At 42.4% G+C, this 14,629-nt stretch overlaps 1 protein-coding gene across 15 annotated transcripts in view; it reads right to left on the minus strand.

Moving 5' to 3' along the window:
• Nucleotides 1-258: 258 nt before the first annotated feature.
• Nucleotides 259-14,629, minus strand: part of CMKLR2 (chemerin chemokine-like receptor 2) — a 53,728-nt gene continuing 39,357 nt past the window's right edge. For 10 of the 15 annotated variants that reach the window (XM_044303414.1, XM_044303419.1, XM_044303421.1 and 7 more), the window contains one exon: nt 259-1,540. In XM_044303414.1, coding sequence (XP_044159349.1) covers nt 462-1,520 — 1,059 coding nt within the window. In that variant the 5' untranslated portion in view covers nt 1,521-1,540 and the 3' untranslated portion in view covers nt 259-461. Of the gene's footprint in view, nt 1,541-9,454; nt 9,702-10,113; nt 10,369-12,712; nt 12,834-14,629 lie in introns of those variants that run through there. The other 5 variants (XM_044303413.1, XM_044303412.1, XM_044303416.1 and 2 more) reach the window with 4 other exon arrangements.

The raw sequence follows: 14,629 nt of genomic DNA on the forward strand, positions 1-14,629 counted from the left end.
ACACCTGTGAGGGATAGATTAAGACCCCCGTGTAATACGCCAGTCTTAATAAATGTCGCCTTTAGACAATGTTGGACATGTGCAATATTTTCTCTAGAGGACTTCTCTCCATGAAGCGCCTGTCATTCCTGATGTGCTATTCCTGCAGTGGCAGTTAATCTAGTATAAATGAATAAAGGATGAAGGAGACAAATCACGTCACTTGTTGACTATGGTTCCATTATATTGCATATTCCCCTGTAAGTAGACTACGGAACACCTCCCAACAGCTCTCTTTTATTATGGAAATAGTTGTAGGTCTGTTATCTGCAGTATATGAGTGTCTTATGCAGTCATATAACACATATGTATGTTTACAATCTTATTTATATAATTCACAAAAATATCTGATAGACAATCTACATATTGATATAATATCTAGATTTAGATAATATATATTACTTTTTTTATATTCATGTGCTTCAAGTCATGGTTTCAAGAAGTGTAAAATTGTTCTCGGAGAGGACCATGTCATCACTTTTAATGCCTGTCTGGCTAATGTCTCGTATTGTGTTCTTAAATATCTCTGCTAGCGAGGCCTCTAAATGTGTCCGGAATGCTTTACTTATTAGAACATAAAGGATGGGATTAACACAACTGTTAACAAAGGCCAGGCTAGTAGAAATGGGGATTCCAATCCTAAGCCACTCACTATATGCGTCACTATGGTGAATATGCAATTCCAGCAAGCTAAATATGTGATAAGGAGTCCAACAAAGGAAAAAGGCGACCACAATAGCTAGGACCATCCAGAAGAATTTACTGTTTGTTTGTGTGGCTCGTCTCTTCATCCGGATGGATAGGATTGTATAACAGGTAACCATGGTTAGCAAAGGGAAGAGATACCCAATGAAAAACTTTACCAGAGTTAGTGAGGTATGGATCTTGTGGACAATAGAGTAATCTGTTTCATGGAAATGGTTGAAGCATACAATAGTAGACCTCTTCATCTCTGTGTCTCTGAAGTACAAGGAAGGGCTAGCAATAAAAGTAGCTATCGACCACACACAGCCGCTTACAACTCCTGATATCTTCACTGTCCGATGCCTCTGTATGCTTGGCCAAACCAACGATATGTATTTGTCCAGGCAAATTACTGTTAGAAAGAATACACTTGCAAACATATTTAGAATAGCAATGAAAGAATTCAGTTTGCAAAGTAGCTTCCCAAAAGGCCAGTGGAAGTTGGTAGCCACATATGTGATGTGCAGTGGCAGGAACAATACAAAGATTAAATCTGCAACGGCCAGATTGAGAAACCAGATAGTGCTTACAGTTTTCTTCCATTTAAATCCAGTGAACCAGATAACCATGACATTCCCTGGTACCCCGAGAAGAAAGGCTAGCGAGTAAATCACTAGAGATGCCACATGGAGTGCATGCATTTGTACTTCATTGTGAGGTCCCTCTTCAAAGTCGTCATAATCATACATATAATCGTAGAGGTCATCGATGGCAGAGTCGTTTATCGTCGAGTTCATGTTCTAATTTGTGTAGCTGGCTAGAAAACACAAGGGTAAAGATTAGGAAGACATGGCCAGGCAAGCTGCTGCTGCTTTCTGTAGATTGATTAGCAGTTGCTTGCTTATTGGTAAAGGGGCTGTGCAGCCAGTACATATTGATGACATATCCTCAGGATGGGTCTTCAATATCTGATTGGTGGGGGTTCAACTCCTGGCACTCCCGCCGATCAGCTGTATGAAGAAGAAGAGCGCTTGTACAAGCACTGCTTCCTCTTCAAGATTACACTGCGCATTGTCTCACTTGCAGCGGTGGCACAGTGTAATTACAAGTGCTCGTTAGGTGAATGGAACAAGCACTTGTAATTATGATGCACAGTGTAATCTTGAAGAGGAAGTAACACGCACAAGAGCTGCCTGCTCTTTAATCAGCTGATCGTGGGGGTGCCGCTGTACATTACCCTACTTCGTGAGATTTCCCTACCTCGTAACTTCTGGTCGCACAGGAAATGATGTGAGGGGGTGTGCCGGAGTTGTGCCGATCTGCGCATGCGCAAAATGACAGTTTAGGGAAATTTCACAGCGGAATTAAGCTGGACACTGCGCATGCGCCGGAGAGCCTTGCCAGCCTTAGGGTAGTGAAAAATTATGGCCCAGTGTGCAAGCTATATTTATTTAACAGAAAAAATGGCCATCAGACCTCCCTACCCCCACACTGCGCAGGCGCGGAGATCGGATGGATGTTCTGTAGTAAACAGTGCTTGCTTACTCTGGCCGTAATTTTTCCCTACCCTAAGGCTGGTGAGGCTCTCAGGCGCATGCGCAGTGTCCTGGTGTCCAGCTGAACTCCGCTGTGAGATTTCCCTAAGCCGTCGTTTTGCGCATGCGCAGATCAGCACAGCTCCGGCATGCCTCCTTGCGTCATTTCCGGTGTGACCCGAAGTTATGGGCTAGGGAAATCTCATGAAGTAGGGTAATGTAACATTACACCGGGAGTTGGACTCCCACCGTTCAGATATTGATGATAGGTTATCAATATGTACTGGTTGCACAACCCCTTTAATGCACACAAAACCACATGACTATTAACAATAAGAAAATGAATTACAATTTTGATCTATAGATCTCAGTTTCAGGCACATCTTGACTGCTCGCCGATAGCTACATCTGATCTTAGCCTAAAGCTTAACTTGCAGTGGTATTTTGTCTGGCAGAATGCAGATACTCATGCTGGAAACATGCCGGACTCCATTCTAGTGACAGTGTCCAACATGTGTCAGATCCAGCAATTCTGGTATTCTGCTCCAATGCCAGAACATAATATCTAAACGGTGATGTGAACCTAATCTTATAAGGAAATTCTATGCACGCTGTTTGTTTAATTATTCCCCAGATGGTATTAAGTCTCAGAAAAGTCATGTTAACAAAATATGTTGATGCTTCATAATTACTGGTACATTTAATACTCTAGGACTGATTCCATAATGTACCATAACCTAACCATCAAAGGAGGTCTCTTTTAATTTGCCCCTTTAGCCCTAAATTGCTACCATAAATAGTTATATCATAATCATCTGTCTTCTCACTATAGAATACAAATCCTGGAAAATATATTACAGTAGTTCCATTGTAGATGAAATATTTTTTAAGGGATTTTCCAGGTTCAGGATACTGATAGTCTATTTTCAGGATAGGCCATTAATATGAGATTGGAGGGGCACAATTCATTGTTTACATGGGTCCATCTACATGCAATGTCATCTATTTAGTAGAACCACTGCATTGTATTGTAGCTTTGTCCCACTCAAGTGGACAGGAAGGACCTATGGAAAACTAAGCACTGCAACCCCTCCAAATAGCTGGTGCTGAGGGTCTAGTCATCCTGAGGATGGGCCTTCGATATTGTTCTCCCTTTAAGAAGAGGAAATGCACTGCAAACAAAATTGCACCCATTTTCATAGTGTGTCTGTGGCTATATTAAAGGGGTTTTCTAGATGTCAGTAGATCAGTGGGCAGTGGGGGTCTGACATCTAGGACCCCTGCCGATAAGCTATGAGCTTTGCTGCCTTCTCTGTGTTTACTAAGCACATAGCCACACATTGTATGGCAGCTGTGCTTTGTATCGCACTCAGCCCCATAGAAGTGAATACCAAGCACAGCCACTATACCATGTACAGTACTGTACTTGAGCTGAGAGATGGCCGTGGCGCTATGGTGAGCGCCAATGCCTTCTTAAACAGCTGATTGGTAGGGGTTCCAGGTGTCCAATAACCATCAATCAGATACTGATGACCTATCCTTGAGGGTAGGTCATCAGTAGTAAAATTCAGGAAAACCCCTTTAATCATTAGAAGAATTCAGTTTTTGTCTGTCTGGTAAATTCGTAGTACATTAATTTATATTAATTTATTTGTATGGGCTGCAGTGCATGTAAGCTAGGCCAAATTTATCAATGTGTTGCATTCTTAAGGATACACGTACATACCCACATGGCATCTGTTATATATTTTAGCAGAAGGACCTGGCTTTGCACAGGTATATTTCATCTATTTAATTTAATGTTTGTGTGTGTGTTGTTAAAAAATATCGACAGTATCCCCCATAACAGTGACCTCCACAGCCCTCTTACCCCTAACAAAGACCCCCCACAATGCCCCACCTCCTTAAAATGACACCTCCACAGCAGCCCACCCCCTTAACTTTGACCTTCACAGCAGCCCGCTCATTTAACAGTGACCTCCACAACACCCCACCCGCCCCCCTAACAAAGACCTCCACAGCGGGGCATTATTGTCTTTAGTTGACAGTATATAAAACCCCACAGAATTCGTGTACACTTAAAGGGAACCTGTCACCGGGATTTTGTGTACAGAGCTGAGGACATGGGTTGCTAGATGGCCGCTAGCACATCCTCAATACCCAGTCCCGATAGCTCTGTGTGCTTTTATTGTGTAAAAAAAAATCCTGAGATGGAATCATCTCAGGTTAATTTGCATATGTATCAAATGTTAGTTTTTTTACACAAAAAAAAGCACACAGAGCTATGGGGAGTGGGTATTGCATATGTGCTAGTGGCCATCTAGCAACCCATGTCCTCAGCTCTATACACAAAATCCCGGTGATGGGTTCCCTTTAAGGTCACGTGAGTTACATCAGCCTCTACAACAACGTTGGCTAAGCTTCGCAATCAAAATCATATTACTCACACATTAGCTGTCTTATACTAAGAATGTCCTTTATTGCCTATAGCAACCAATCAGAGCTCTTATTAATGACCTGTAGCAAAATAGAAGCTGAGCTGTGATTGGTTGCTCTTTGCAACCTGATGAATATCCAGGCTAACTGCCACAACAGCCACAGAGAATGGCTCCTGTAGTTTGGTGGTTAGGTTATTAAGCGTATTTTTTTTACTAATATTTGGGAAGCGCGGGGTGAAAATTTCCACTCAAAACATAGTCTATGACGTTCCCCGAGTCACAGGAGGCGGCTGTGCAAAATCGTGATTGTAAATGCGACAGTGCGGATTCCTTTAGCGGACATACATACATTCATACATACATACACACACAGCTTTATATATTAGACATATACACACTCACATTTTAAAAGCAGGCTGTGTTTTGAGTGGGCCCTTGGATATCTGCCACACATTTGCAGTTTGATATGGTGTGGGGTTTTTGTCCCATTCAATATAACCTGCCATTATTTCCATGTGAAATCTACTTTGTTAAGTGACCCTTCATGTGTAATATAAACTCTATGTTTTGATCTACGTTCAAAAGCCTTAGTAAAATCTTGTGTTTCCTATTTTTTATTAATATTCGGGCATTGGAAGCAGCAAACTTAAATAAATAAGTAGCAAAAGACAACGCTACACCTCGCCCACGTATGGAGATGTCAGGCTCCAATCCCCGGATGGATCATTCCTCAGTTCAAGATATAGAGATAATCAATTCCACATGTGTATGGATTCAGCAACAGCGTTGACCGCGAATATTTGAATAGTGAATTTTAATCGCAAATATCAGCACTTCGAGAATTCGTGAATATTTAGAATATAGCGCTATATACCGTATTTTTCGCTTTATAAGACACACCTAGGTTTTTGAGGAGGAAAATAAGAAAAAAAATATTTGAACCAAAAGGTGTGCTTTTGGTAGGTTTTGAACTAATGGTGGTCTGTGGATGACGTGCTGTTATGGGGATCTGTGGATGACACTGATGGGGGATCTGTGCATTACACTGATGGGGGATCTGTGCATTACACTTATGTCATCCACAGATCCCCATAAGTGTCATCTACAGATCCCCCATCAGATGGATCAGTGTGGAGGGAGGAGGCGGGGACACTCATGGCGGGGCCCGGTGCAGTGACTCTACTCTAATACACCAGGCCCCGCAACTGTTAAACATTCAATTTGATCTCTATATCTAATTGTATACGCGCTGTACGGTACTTACTGTAGTACCGGAAGTATAACATTAAGACGGCGCAGACCGGCATCTCCCTCGGTCATGCGCCGCCTGTCGCAGCTCCCTTCTGATGCGCCGCCTGCCCCAGCGCGTCTACAATTAGATATAGAGATCAAATTGAATGTTTAACAGTTGCCGGGCCTGGTGTATTAGAGTAGAGTCACTGCACCGGGCCCCGCCATAAGTGTCCCCGCCTTCTCCCTTCACACTGATACTTCGCTGGCCGTGCTTTTTCCATTTTCCCCCCAGTGTGATATTTGTGCTGTGCTGAATTCCTGTGACTTCTGATACTATATATATATATATATATATATATATATATATATATATATATATATATATCTCTATATATATATATATATCTATATCTATATCTATATATATATATATATATATATATCTATCTATATATATATATATATAAAATCCAGATAGTGTAGTTTAGTGAGTGTATAGTGTAGCTGATAGGTTCCAGTGTACGGTGTTAGGGACATTAGTTAGGTAGCTCATATACAATGCCTGTCTAAAAAAAAAAGTTGCCACCCAAAAAAAGGTCACACACGCTAATATTTAGTTGGACCGCCTTTAGCTTTGATTACGGCACACATTCGCTGTGGCATTGTTTCCATAAGCTTCTGCAATGTCACAAGATTTATTTCCATCCAGTGTTGCATTAATTTTTCACCAAGATCTTGCATTGATGATGGTAGAGTCTGACTGTTGCGCAAAGTCTTCTCCAGCACATCCCAAAGATTCTCAATGGGGTTAAGGTCTGGACTCTGTGGTGGCCAATCCATGTGTGAAAATGATGTCTCATGCTCCCTGAACCACTCTTTCACAATTTGAGCCCGATGAATCCTGGCATTGTCATCTTGGAATATGCCCGTGCCATCAGGGAAGAAAAAATCCATTGATGGAATAACATGGTCAGTATGTTCAGGTAGTCAGCTGTCCTCATTCTTGGAGCACATACTGTTGCTGAACCTAGACCTGACCAACTGCAGCAACCCCAGATCATAGCCCTGACCCCACAAGCTTGTACAGTAGGCACTAGGCATGATGGGTGCATCGCTTCATCTGCCTCTCTTCTTACCCTAATGCGCCCATCATTTTGTAACAGGGTAAATTTTGTCTCATCAGACCACATGACCTTCTTCCATTGCTCCAGAGTCCAATCTTTATGCTCCCTAGCAAATTTAAGCCTTTTATTCTGGTTTGCCTCACTGATTAGCGGTTTTCTTACGGCTACACAGCTGTTCAGTCCCAATCCCTTGAGTTCCCTTCGCATTGTGCGTGTGGAAATGCTCTTACTTTCACTATTAAACATAGCCCCGAGTTCTACTGTTGTTTTTCTTCGATTTGATTTCAAACGTTTAAGTGATCGCCGATTACAATTATTCAGGATTTTTTTCCCGCCACATTTTTGTTCCTCGACTACGATGGGTCCCCACTATCCTTCCAGTTTTTAATAATGCGCTGAACAGTTCTTAACCCAATGTTAGTAGTTTCTGCAATCTCCTTAGATGTTTTCTCTGCTTGATGCATGCCAATGATTTGACCCTTCTCAAACAGACTAACATCTTTTCCACGACCACGAAATGTATCTTTTGACATGGCTGTTTAAGAAATGAGAAGCAACTCATTGCACCAGTTGGAGTTAAATAACTTGTTGCCAGCTGAAAGATAATCGCCCATGCAGTAATTATCCAATAGGAGGCTCATACCTATTTGCTTAGTTAAATTCAGGTGGCGACTTTATTTTTTTGGGCAGGCAGTGTATATAATCCAGATAGTTAGTTTTAGATAGTCAGTGTAGGTTAGTGAGTGAATAGTGTAGCTGATAGGGTCCAGTGCAGGGTGTAGTGTAGGTTAGATAGAGATGTAGTATAGTGTAGGCTTTTGCTGTCTGCTTTGTGTTTGAAAAAATAAAAATAAAGTTAGTTTGTTTCTGTGTTTTAATGTTTTAGGGTTTTGTGTGGGTAGTGATTAGTGTCAGCGTCTTTTTTCTTTGAAAAAACAAAAACAAAATAAAATGTGTTTTTTTTGTGCTTCAGGGTCATATTTTACCTTTTTTTCCCCATTGTCCCCAACCCAATAAAGTTTGCCCAAATTCCCTCATTATTTTCCTTATGTATATTTTGTGTATATAAAAAAACACAGGCGTGCTGGCAGCCGTGGTCATGGTAGGAGAGTTGGTTCCAGTGCTGGACCGCTGCCAGCACGGGGCTGCTCCTCTACCCATGGAGGGCCGAGCGCAGGTGGCAGAGGTGTCCACCTCATCTGTGAATTTTTTGGGAGTGGCAGCTGCCCCATTTCATCTCAAGACACTGAGGCAGTGGTGTCATTCGTGACACAAGCTAGTGGCACGGAGTCCTCTGTCCTGGCTCTGAGAAGCAGGACCAGCCCCCAAGAATCAACCCTGATGTTGTTTGACAGCAACAGTGAGAGGGATATCTTGGGGGTGGTAATGCAGGAGAGTGAGCTAGAGCTTGATCCGGATGCTTAGGACCTTTTGGAACGGATGGAGGAGGTACCGCCCATCAGAACCCCAGTGACATCCCTTCCAACTGGTGCATGTGGTTTCAGACACAGAACCACCACACCTAGTCAGACACAGGCGTCAGCGAGGGGACAGCAGAGCCAGGTCAGGGGCTCCACGTCTGCTGTTCCCATCAGTCAACCACTGGTCGACCTTGGGTCTGACATTACAGGCGATGAAGAGAAGGGTGACTTAGAATGGGTGCCATCTCCCTTGTCAGGTGACAGCAGCAGCAGTGATGATGAAGGTAGGCACCCGAGGCAAGCGGTGCTCCAGATGACCAGGGAGCCCAGTGGCAGGAGCTCCACTGGTAATCGCAGCAGGTACTGCCTCCACCTGTGCGCACAGAGCCCGAACAAGCGCAAACCAGCACCACTACATCTGACAGGAGGTTGGTGTGTAAGTCGCTTGTTTGGGCTTAATTCACCTGCAGCAGACCATATGACTAGAGTTGAGCAAACACCTAGATGTTCGGGGAGTTCGGCCGAACTTTAAAAAAAAGTTTGGGTTCGGGACCCGAACTTGGACCCGAACCCGAACCCCATTGAAGTCAATGAAGACCCAAACTTCACTTTATTATTTTCCGTTATAACGGAAAATAATAGTATTAGCTTTTTCAGATCTAAGTTTTCATGATCCGACAGTATATTCTAACACAGAGGCGTTCCCATGGTGATGGGGACACTTCAAGTTAGAATATACTAAGAACTGTGTACATAACTGCCCCCTGCTGGCTGGCAGCACCCGATCTCTTACAGGGGGCTGTGATCCGCACAATTAACACCTCAGGTGCCGCACCTGAGGGGTTAATTGTGCGGATGTCAGCCCCCTGTAAGAGATCGGGTGCTGCCAGCACTGGGGGGGACTTTCTGCAACCTTTTAGGTTAAAATTAATAAAAAAAAATAACAATATCTAAAAATGAAAGGACACATTAGAACGTAAAGAAATATTTATTAACGATGTTGATGAACAAATATGCCTTTAAGGCAACTTTTTTATTTGCTTATGAGCAACTCCTGGATCCCCTTATGGTGCAGCTCCTCCAGCTGATTCACCTTCTTATCCAGATGCCGCTGCTGCTGATGTAACCTCCTTTGCTGCTCCCGTATTAACTTTTGCTGAGTGTTGATCTCCAGCATTGCCCTTTGGTCAGCCTGCTGCAGCTGCATGATTTTTTATTTACCGAGTACTGTTAGAAAAATATTAAAATTACTTTTAATTAAGATTAAAAGGGAATTAGTGCATTGTGTGGAGTATTTGTTAAAGCACTGACGATTTACATTACAATTTTTTAGTTAATGATATTTATGATGATTATGTAATTTGTTAGTGATAGTTCAGTATAGTATAATGTTATTTAGTTGGTTAGCTAGTGCTAGTTCAGTACAGTATAATTGTATTTAGTTGGTTAGTTTGTGATGTTATGTAGAGTATAATGTTATTTAGTTGTTTAGTTAATGGTTTTAAATATAGATTACATAGTTAATGTCCAGTGTTGTTGTTTTCTATTACTGTAGTGTGTGTTGTCCCCTCATTTTTGGCCCTTTGTTTCTGTGCATGTTATGGATACAGAATTATATTGCTGTGTGCACATATTTAACCTCCTGGCGGGGGCTGGTGACAGCTTCCTCCTCTTCTTCCTCATCAGGAGTTGGGGGGGGGATGCGGCTGCAGAGAGCGACCAGCTTCTTTGGCCTCCACATCCACCATTTCACCAACATCAGGTGGTGGTGGAACATCTGCATGCTGGGAGGGTCCAGCATGCTTTCAAACCTCCTCCTCCTCAAATGCAGAGACCACAACCACAACCATATCCTATGTAGAAGGCCTGCGCCTTACAGAGGGAACTGGAACCCCTGTAATCACAAAATGTTCAGAATTTAGACAAACAACTCATAACAAATGCAAATTTACCCCTTAATGACCTGGCCTTTTTTCTCCTTTCTGCCCAGGCCATTTTGAGCAAATCTGACATGTGTCACTTTATGTGGTAGTAAAATGCTTTTACTTATCCAGGCCATTATGAGACTTTTTCTCGTCACATATTGTATTTCATGACAGTGGAAAAATTCTGTCACAAAATGTCATTTGTATAAAAAAAAGTTACTAAAAATTTGATTACTTGGTATTACTCTTTTTGTGATGTAAGGTGTCCAAAAAATAGTTTTTTTGACAGTTTTTTTTTTTTTTTTATGGTGTTCATCTGAGGGGTTAGGTCATGTGATATTTTTATACTGCTGGTTATTACGGACGTGGCCATACCTAATTAGTATTTTGTCTTAGTTAGGGGCTAATTTTTAGCGGGATGACGGTTAAATTGGTACTATTTTGAGGGTCATACGCCGTTTTGATTGCTTCGTGTTGCACTTTTAGTGATGTAATGTGACAAAAAATGGTTTATGTAGCACAGTTTTTATTTTTTATTTTTTAACAGTGTTCACCTGAGGGGTTAGGTCATGTGATATTTTTATAGAGCTGGTCGATACGGACGCGGTGATACATAATATGTCTACTTTCGTTTTTTTCACAATTTTTGGATATGTAATATGTGTACTTTTCTTTTTTTCACAATATTTTTCAATTTTTATTTAACTTTATTTTGGAAAAAGAAAAAAGAGAGATAGGAGGCAGCGTGTGTGTATAATAATTGGTAAAAAAGGTAAGTAGAAACTCTTACCAGACGATGTTGTGAAGAGTCACAACACCTATATGAAGCTTGTGCTGATTTTTCCAATCAGCGTGCGGAGCGCCTGCGCTGCTGCCTAGGTTCCAGCCCATGCCTTAGAAGCATTCATCGGGGAGAAGTATCATTGCAAAAGTAAAAAGAAACTGAACCTTTAGGATGGCGCTGTCAGCAGGAGTCAGAAGCAGGTAAGTATTGATAACACAATACTTTTTATTTACAGTTAAAATACGGTCAAATTCAACCATTTCAGCACTACCATACTCCAAAGCACCTTAGAATATAATAACTTTTTCTTAAAGAAATCAGGTCCACTATATACAAAAAATGGGTCGGTAAGGAATTGAATGCCTGATGACGGCTTTCCATAGTTTGAGACACATGCCCACCCCCCTCCCCTCCCCTTGCTCCATCTTTGCTTGGTCTCACGCACCCTTTTTTGAGATTAAATAACCGCTACATGTAAATACTGTTTTATGTTGTATATTGGCTCTCCGCCCCTGAAACGCGTTGACTGTAAATAAAAAGTATTGTGTTATCGATACTTACCTGCTTCTGACTCCTGCTGACAGCGCCATCCTAAAGGTTCAGTTTCTTTTTACTACTGCAACGATATTTTGGAAAAAGGACGCTTTTTTTTTTTTTTTAAACCTATATAAAAAAAAAAAAAAATTGGTTTATTTTTTGTCCCCCTCTGGGACTTCATTTTTTGGGGGTCTGATCCCATTTACAATGCATTACAATACTTCTGTACTGTAATGCATTGGCTGTAAGTGTATTACCAGTGTAATACAAGGGGCTGGATCTCACAGGACAGCCACGATGCCTAAGAAAGGCATTGGTCTACCTTCCCTGCCATTGGATCCCTGTCACAGCAGCACGGGGACCCGATGGACACCCAGCACACGTCTGAAGCTCGCACATGTCGCAGTCAGTGCTGACCACGGCTGTGCAGGGGTTAACGCGCCGGGATCGGTGATTTCACCGATGCTGGCACATACAGCAAGGGCCCGGCTATTAGTGACTGCTGGACCCCTGCCCCCGATCGGGCGGACGCAGCTCCTGCACCTGCCCGATCACCATACAGTACAATTACGTAACTGGGCTTTAAGTCACGTCCAGATCTGACGTACATGTACGTCATCGGGCGTTAAGGAGTTAAGTGGGGGATGTATCTAATGTAATGATGTACGTGGCCTTTTACTGGAATACAGAATGATGATTGCAGTTTATGTATATATATACACACACACACATATATATTTTTCTGTGTGTGTATAACGCACAAAATCAGCCAGTTACATCATAAATCTGTACCTCGCAGTGTGTATAAATATACAGTATATATACTCATGGCGAGGTAGAGATGTATGATGTAACCAGCTAATTTGCTATATGTAACACCAGTTAATAAGTAATCATTTGTAAAGGGATGAAATACTTATTTTCATAACTGTATATATACTGTACATTACAGAGTGTGGGCGAGAGATACAAAAGTAATGTAAGCACTGTACCTGGGCATATTCTGTCACGAATCTCTTTGATCTGTTCCGAATTTCTCCTCTTCAAATCCGACCATTTTTTAAAATATGGCCATCCTAGGGCGATTGCCCTTAAAGAGGACCTTTCACCAATTATGACACTGTGAACTAAGAATACAGACATTGAGAGCGGCGCCCGGGGATCTCAATGCAATTACTATTATCTCTGGGCGCCGCTCCGTTCTCCTGCTATGCCCTCCGGTATCTCCGGTCACCAAGTTATGGTAGGCGGAGTCTGCCCTTGTTCTTCTGTAGCGCTGGCCAATCGCATTGCAGAGCTCACAGCCTGGGAGAAAATAACCTCCCAGGCTGTGAGCTCTGCGCTGCGATTGGCCAGCGCTAGAGCAGAACAAGAGCAGACTTCGCCTACCATAACTTAGTGACTGAAATCTCCGCCTACTATAACTTAGTGGCTGGAGATACCGGAGGGCATAGCGGGAGAACGGAGCGGCGCCCGGGGATAATAGTAAGTGCAGTGAGATCCCCGGGCGCCGCTCTCCAAGTCTGTATTCTTAGTTTACAGTGTCATAATCGGTGAAAGGTCCTCTTTAAACTTCCTCTTGAGCTCGGAACGGATCTCCCTCACAATGGCCTGCTTCTCAGCGTGGACCCGGGTCCAGTCATAGCCCCGCTCCAACATGCGCTGCAGGAGAAAGATGCAAGCATATAATCCCCATTTTTTTTAAATACAAGTATTGTAAATAATGTCCTCAGCAAAACATCAAAAAGTTACCGTTATAAGATGGGAATGTATTGCGATTGTATGTGTGTGGAGTCTGAGCAATCGGATATTGGCCAGCTGAGCAGAGATGTACCTGTCTAGTGAAGTGACGGTACGGTATGGGGTGTACAGCTGGTTTGCCTCCCCGTGGTGCACCCTGGATAACTCTAAATGAACCAGCAAATATTGGCGGTTAGACAAAGAAAGCTTCTCCTGAGTCCTGACGAACAGGACACAAACCCTAATCTATAGACTGTGTTTGTGGGTGTGTGTGGGGTATATAGTGTACGGCAGGAAAATGGATGTGCAATGTGCATGTGAGAGATATTTCTATGCTGTCCATACGTACATGCTGCAGACAGTGCTGTGATGTTACAACAATATTTAGTGCACCAATCAGTGATATCTACTTAGACCTGATAAAAAGTGAAGTTATATGTATTGATAAAAAAAAATTCGGATCATAAGTGGCGATTTTCGCAATCACTAATACAAACCGGATTCCAAAAAAGTTGGGACACTATACAAATCGTGAATAAAAACTGAATGCAATGATGTGGAGGTGCCAACTTCTAATATTTTATTCAGAATAGAACATAAATCACGGAACAAAAGTTTAAACTGAGAAAATGTACCATTTTAAGGGAAAAATATGTTGAATCAGAATTTCATGGTGTCAACAAATCCCCAAAAAGTTGGGACAAGGCCATTTTCACCACTGTGTGGCATCTCCCCTTCTTCTTACAACACTCAACAGACGTCTGGGGACCGAGGAGACCAGTTTCTCAAGTTTAGAAATAGGAATGCTCTCCCATTCTTGTCTAATACAGGCCTCTAACTGTTCAATCGTCTTGGGCCTTCTTTGTTGCACCTTCCTCTTTATGATGCACCAAATGTTCTCTATAGGTGAAAGATCTGGACTGCAGACTGGCCATTTCAGTACCCGGATCCTTCTCCTACGCAGTCATGATGTTGTGATTGATGCAGAATGTGGTCTGGCATTATCTTGTTGAAAAATGCAGGGTCTTCCCTGAATAGATGACGTCTGGATGGGAGCATATGTTGTTCTAGAACCTGAATATATTTTTCTGCATTGATGGTGCCTTTCCAGACATGCAAGCTGCCCATGCCACACGCACTCATGCAACCCCATACCATCAGAGATGCAG

This window comes from Bufo gargarizans, chromosome 8 (assembly GCF_014858855.1).
Source record: "Bufo gargarizans isolate SCDJY-AF-19 chromosome 8, ASM1485885v1, whole genome shotgun sequence".
NCBI lineage: Eukaryota > Metazoa > Chordata > Amphibia > Anura > Bufonidae > Bufo > Bufo gargarizans.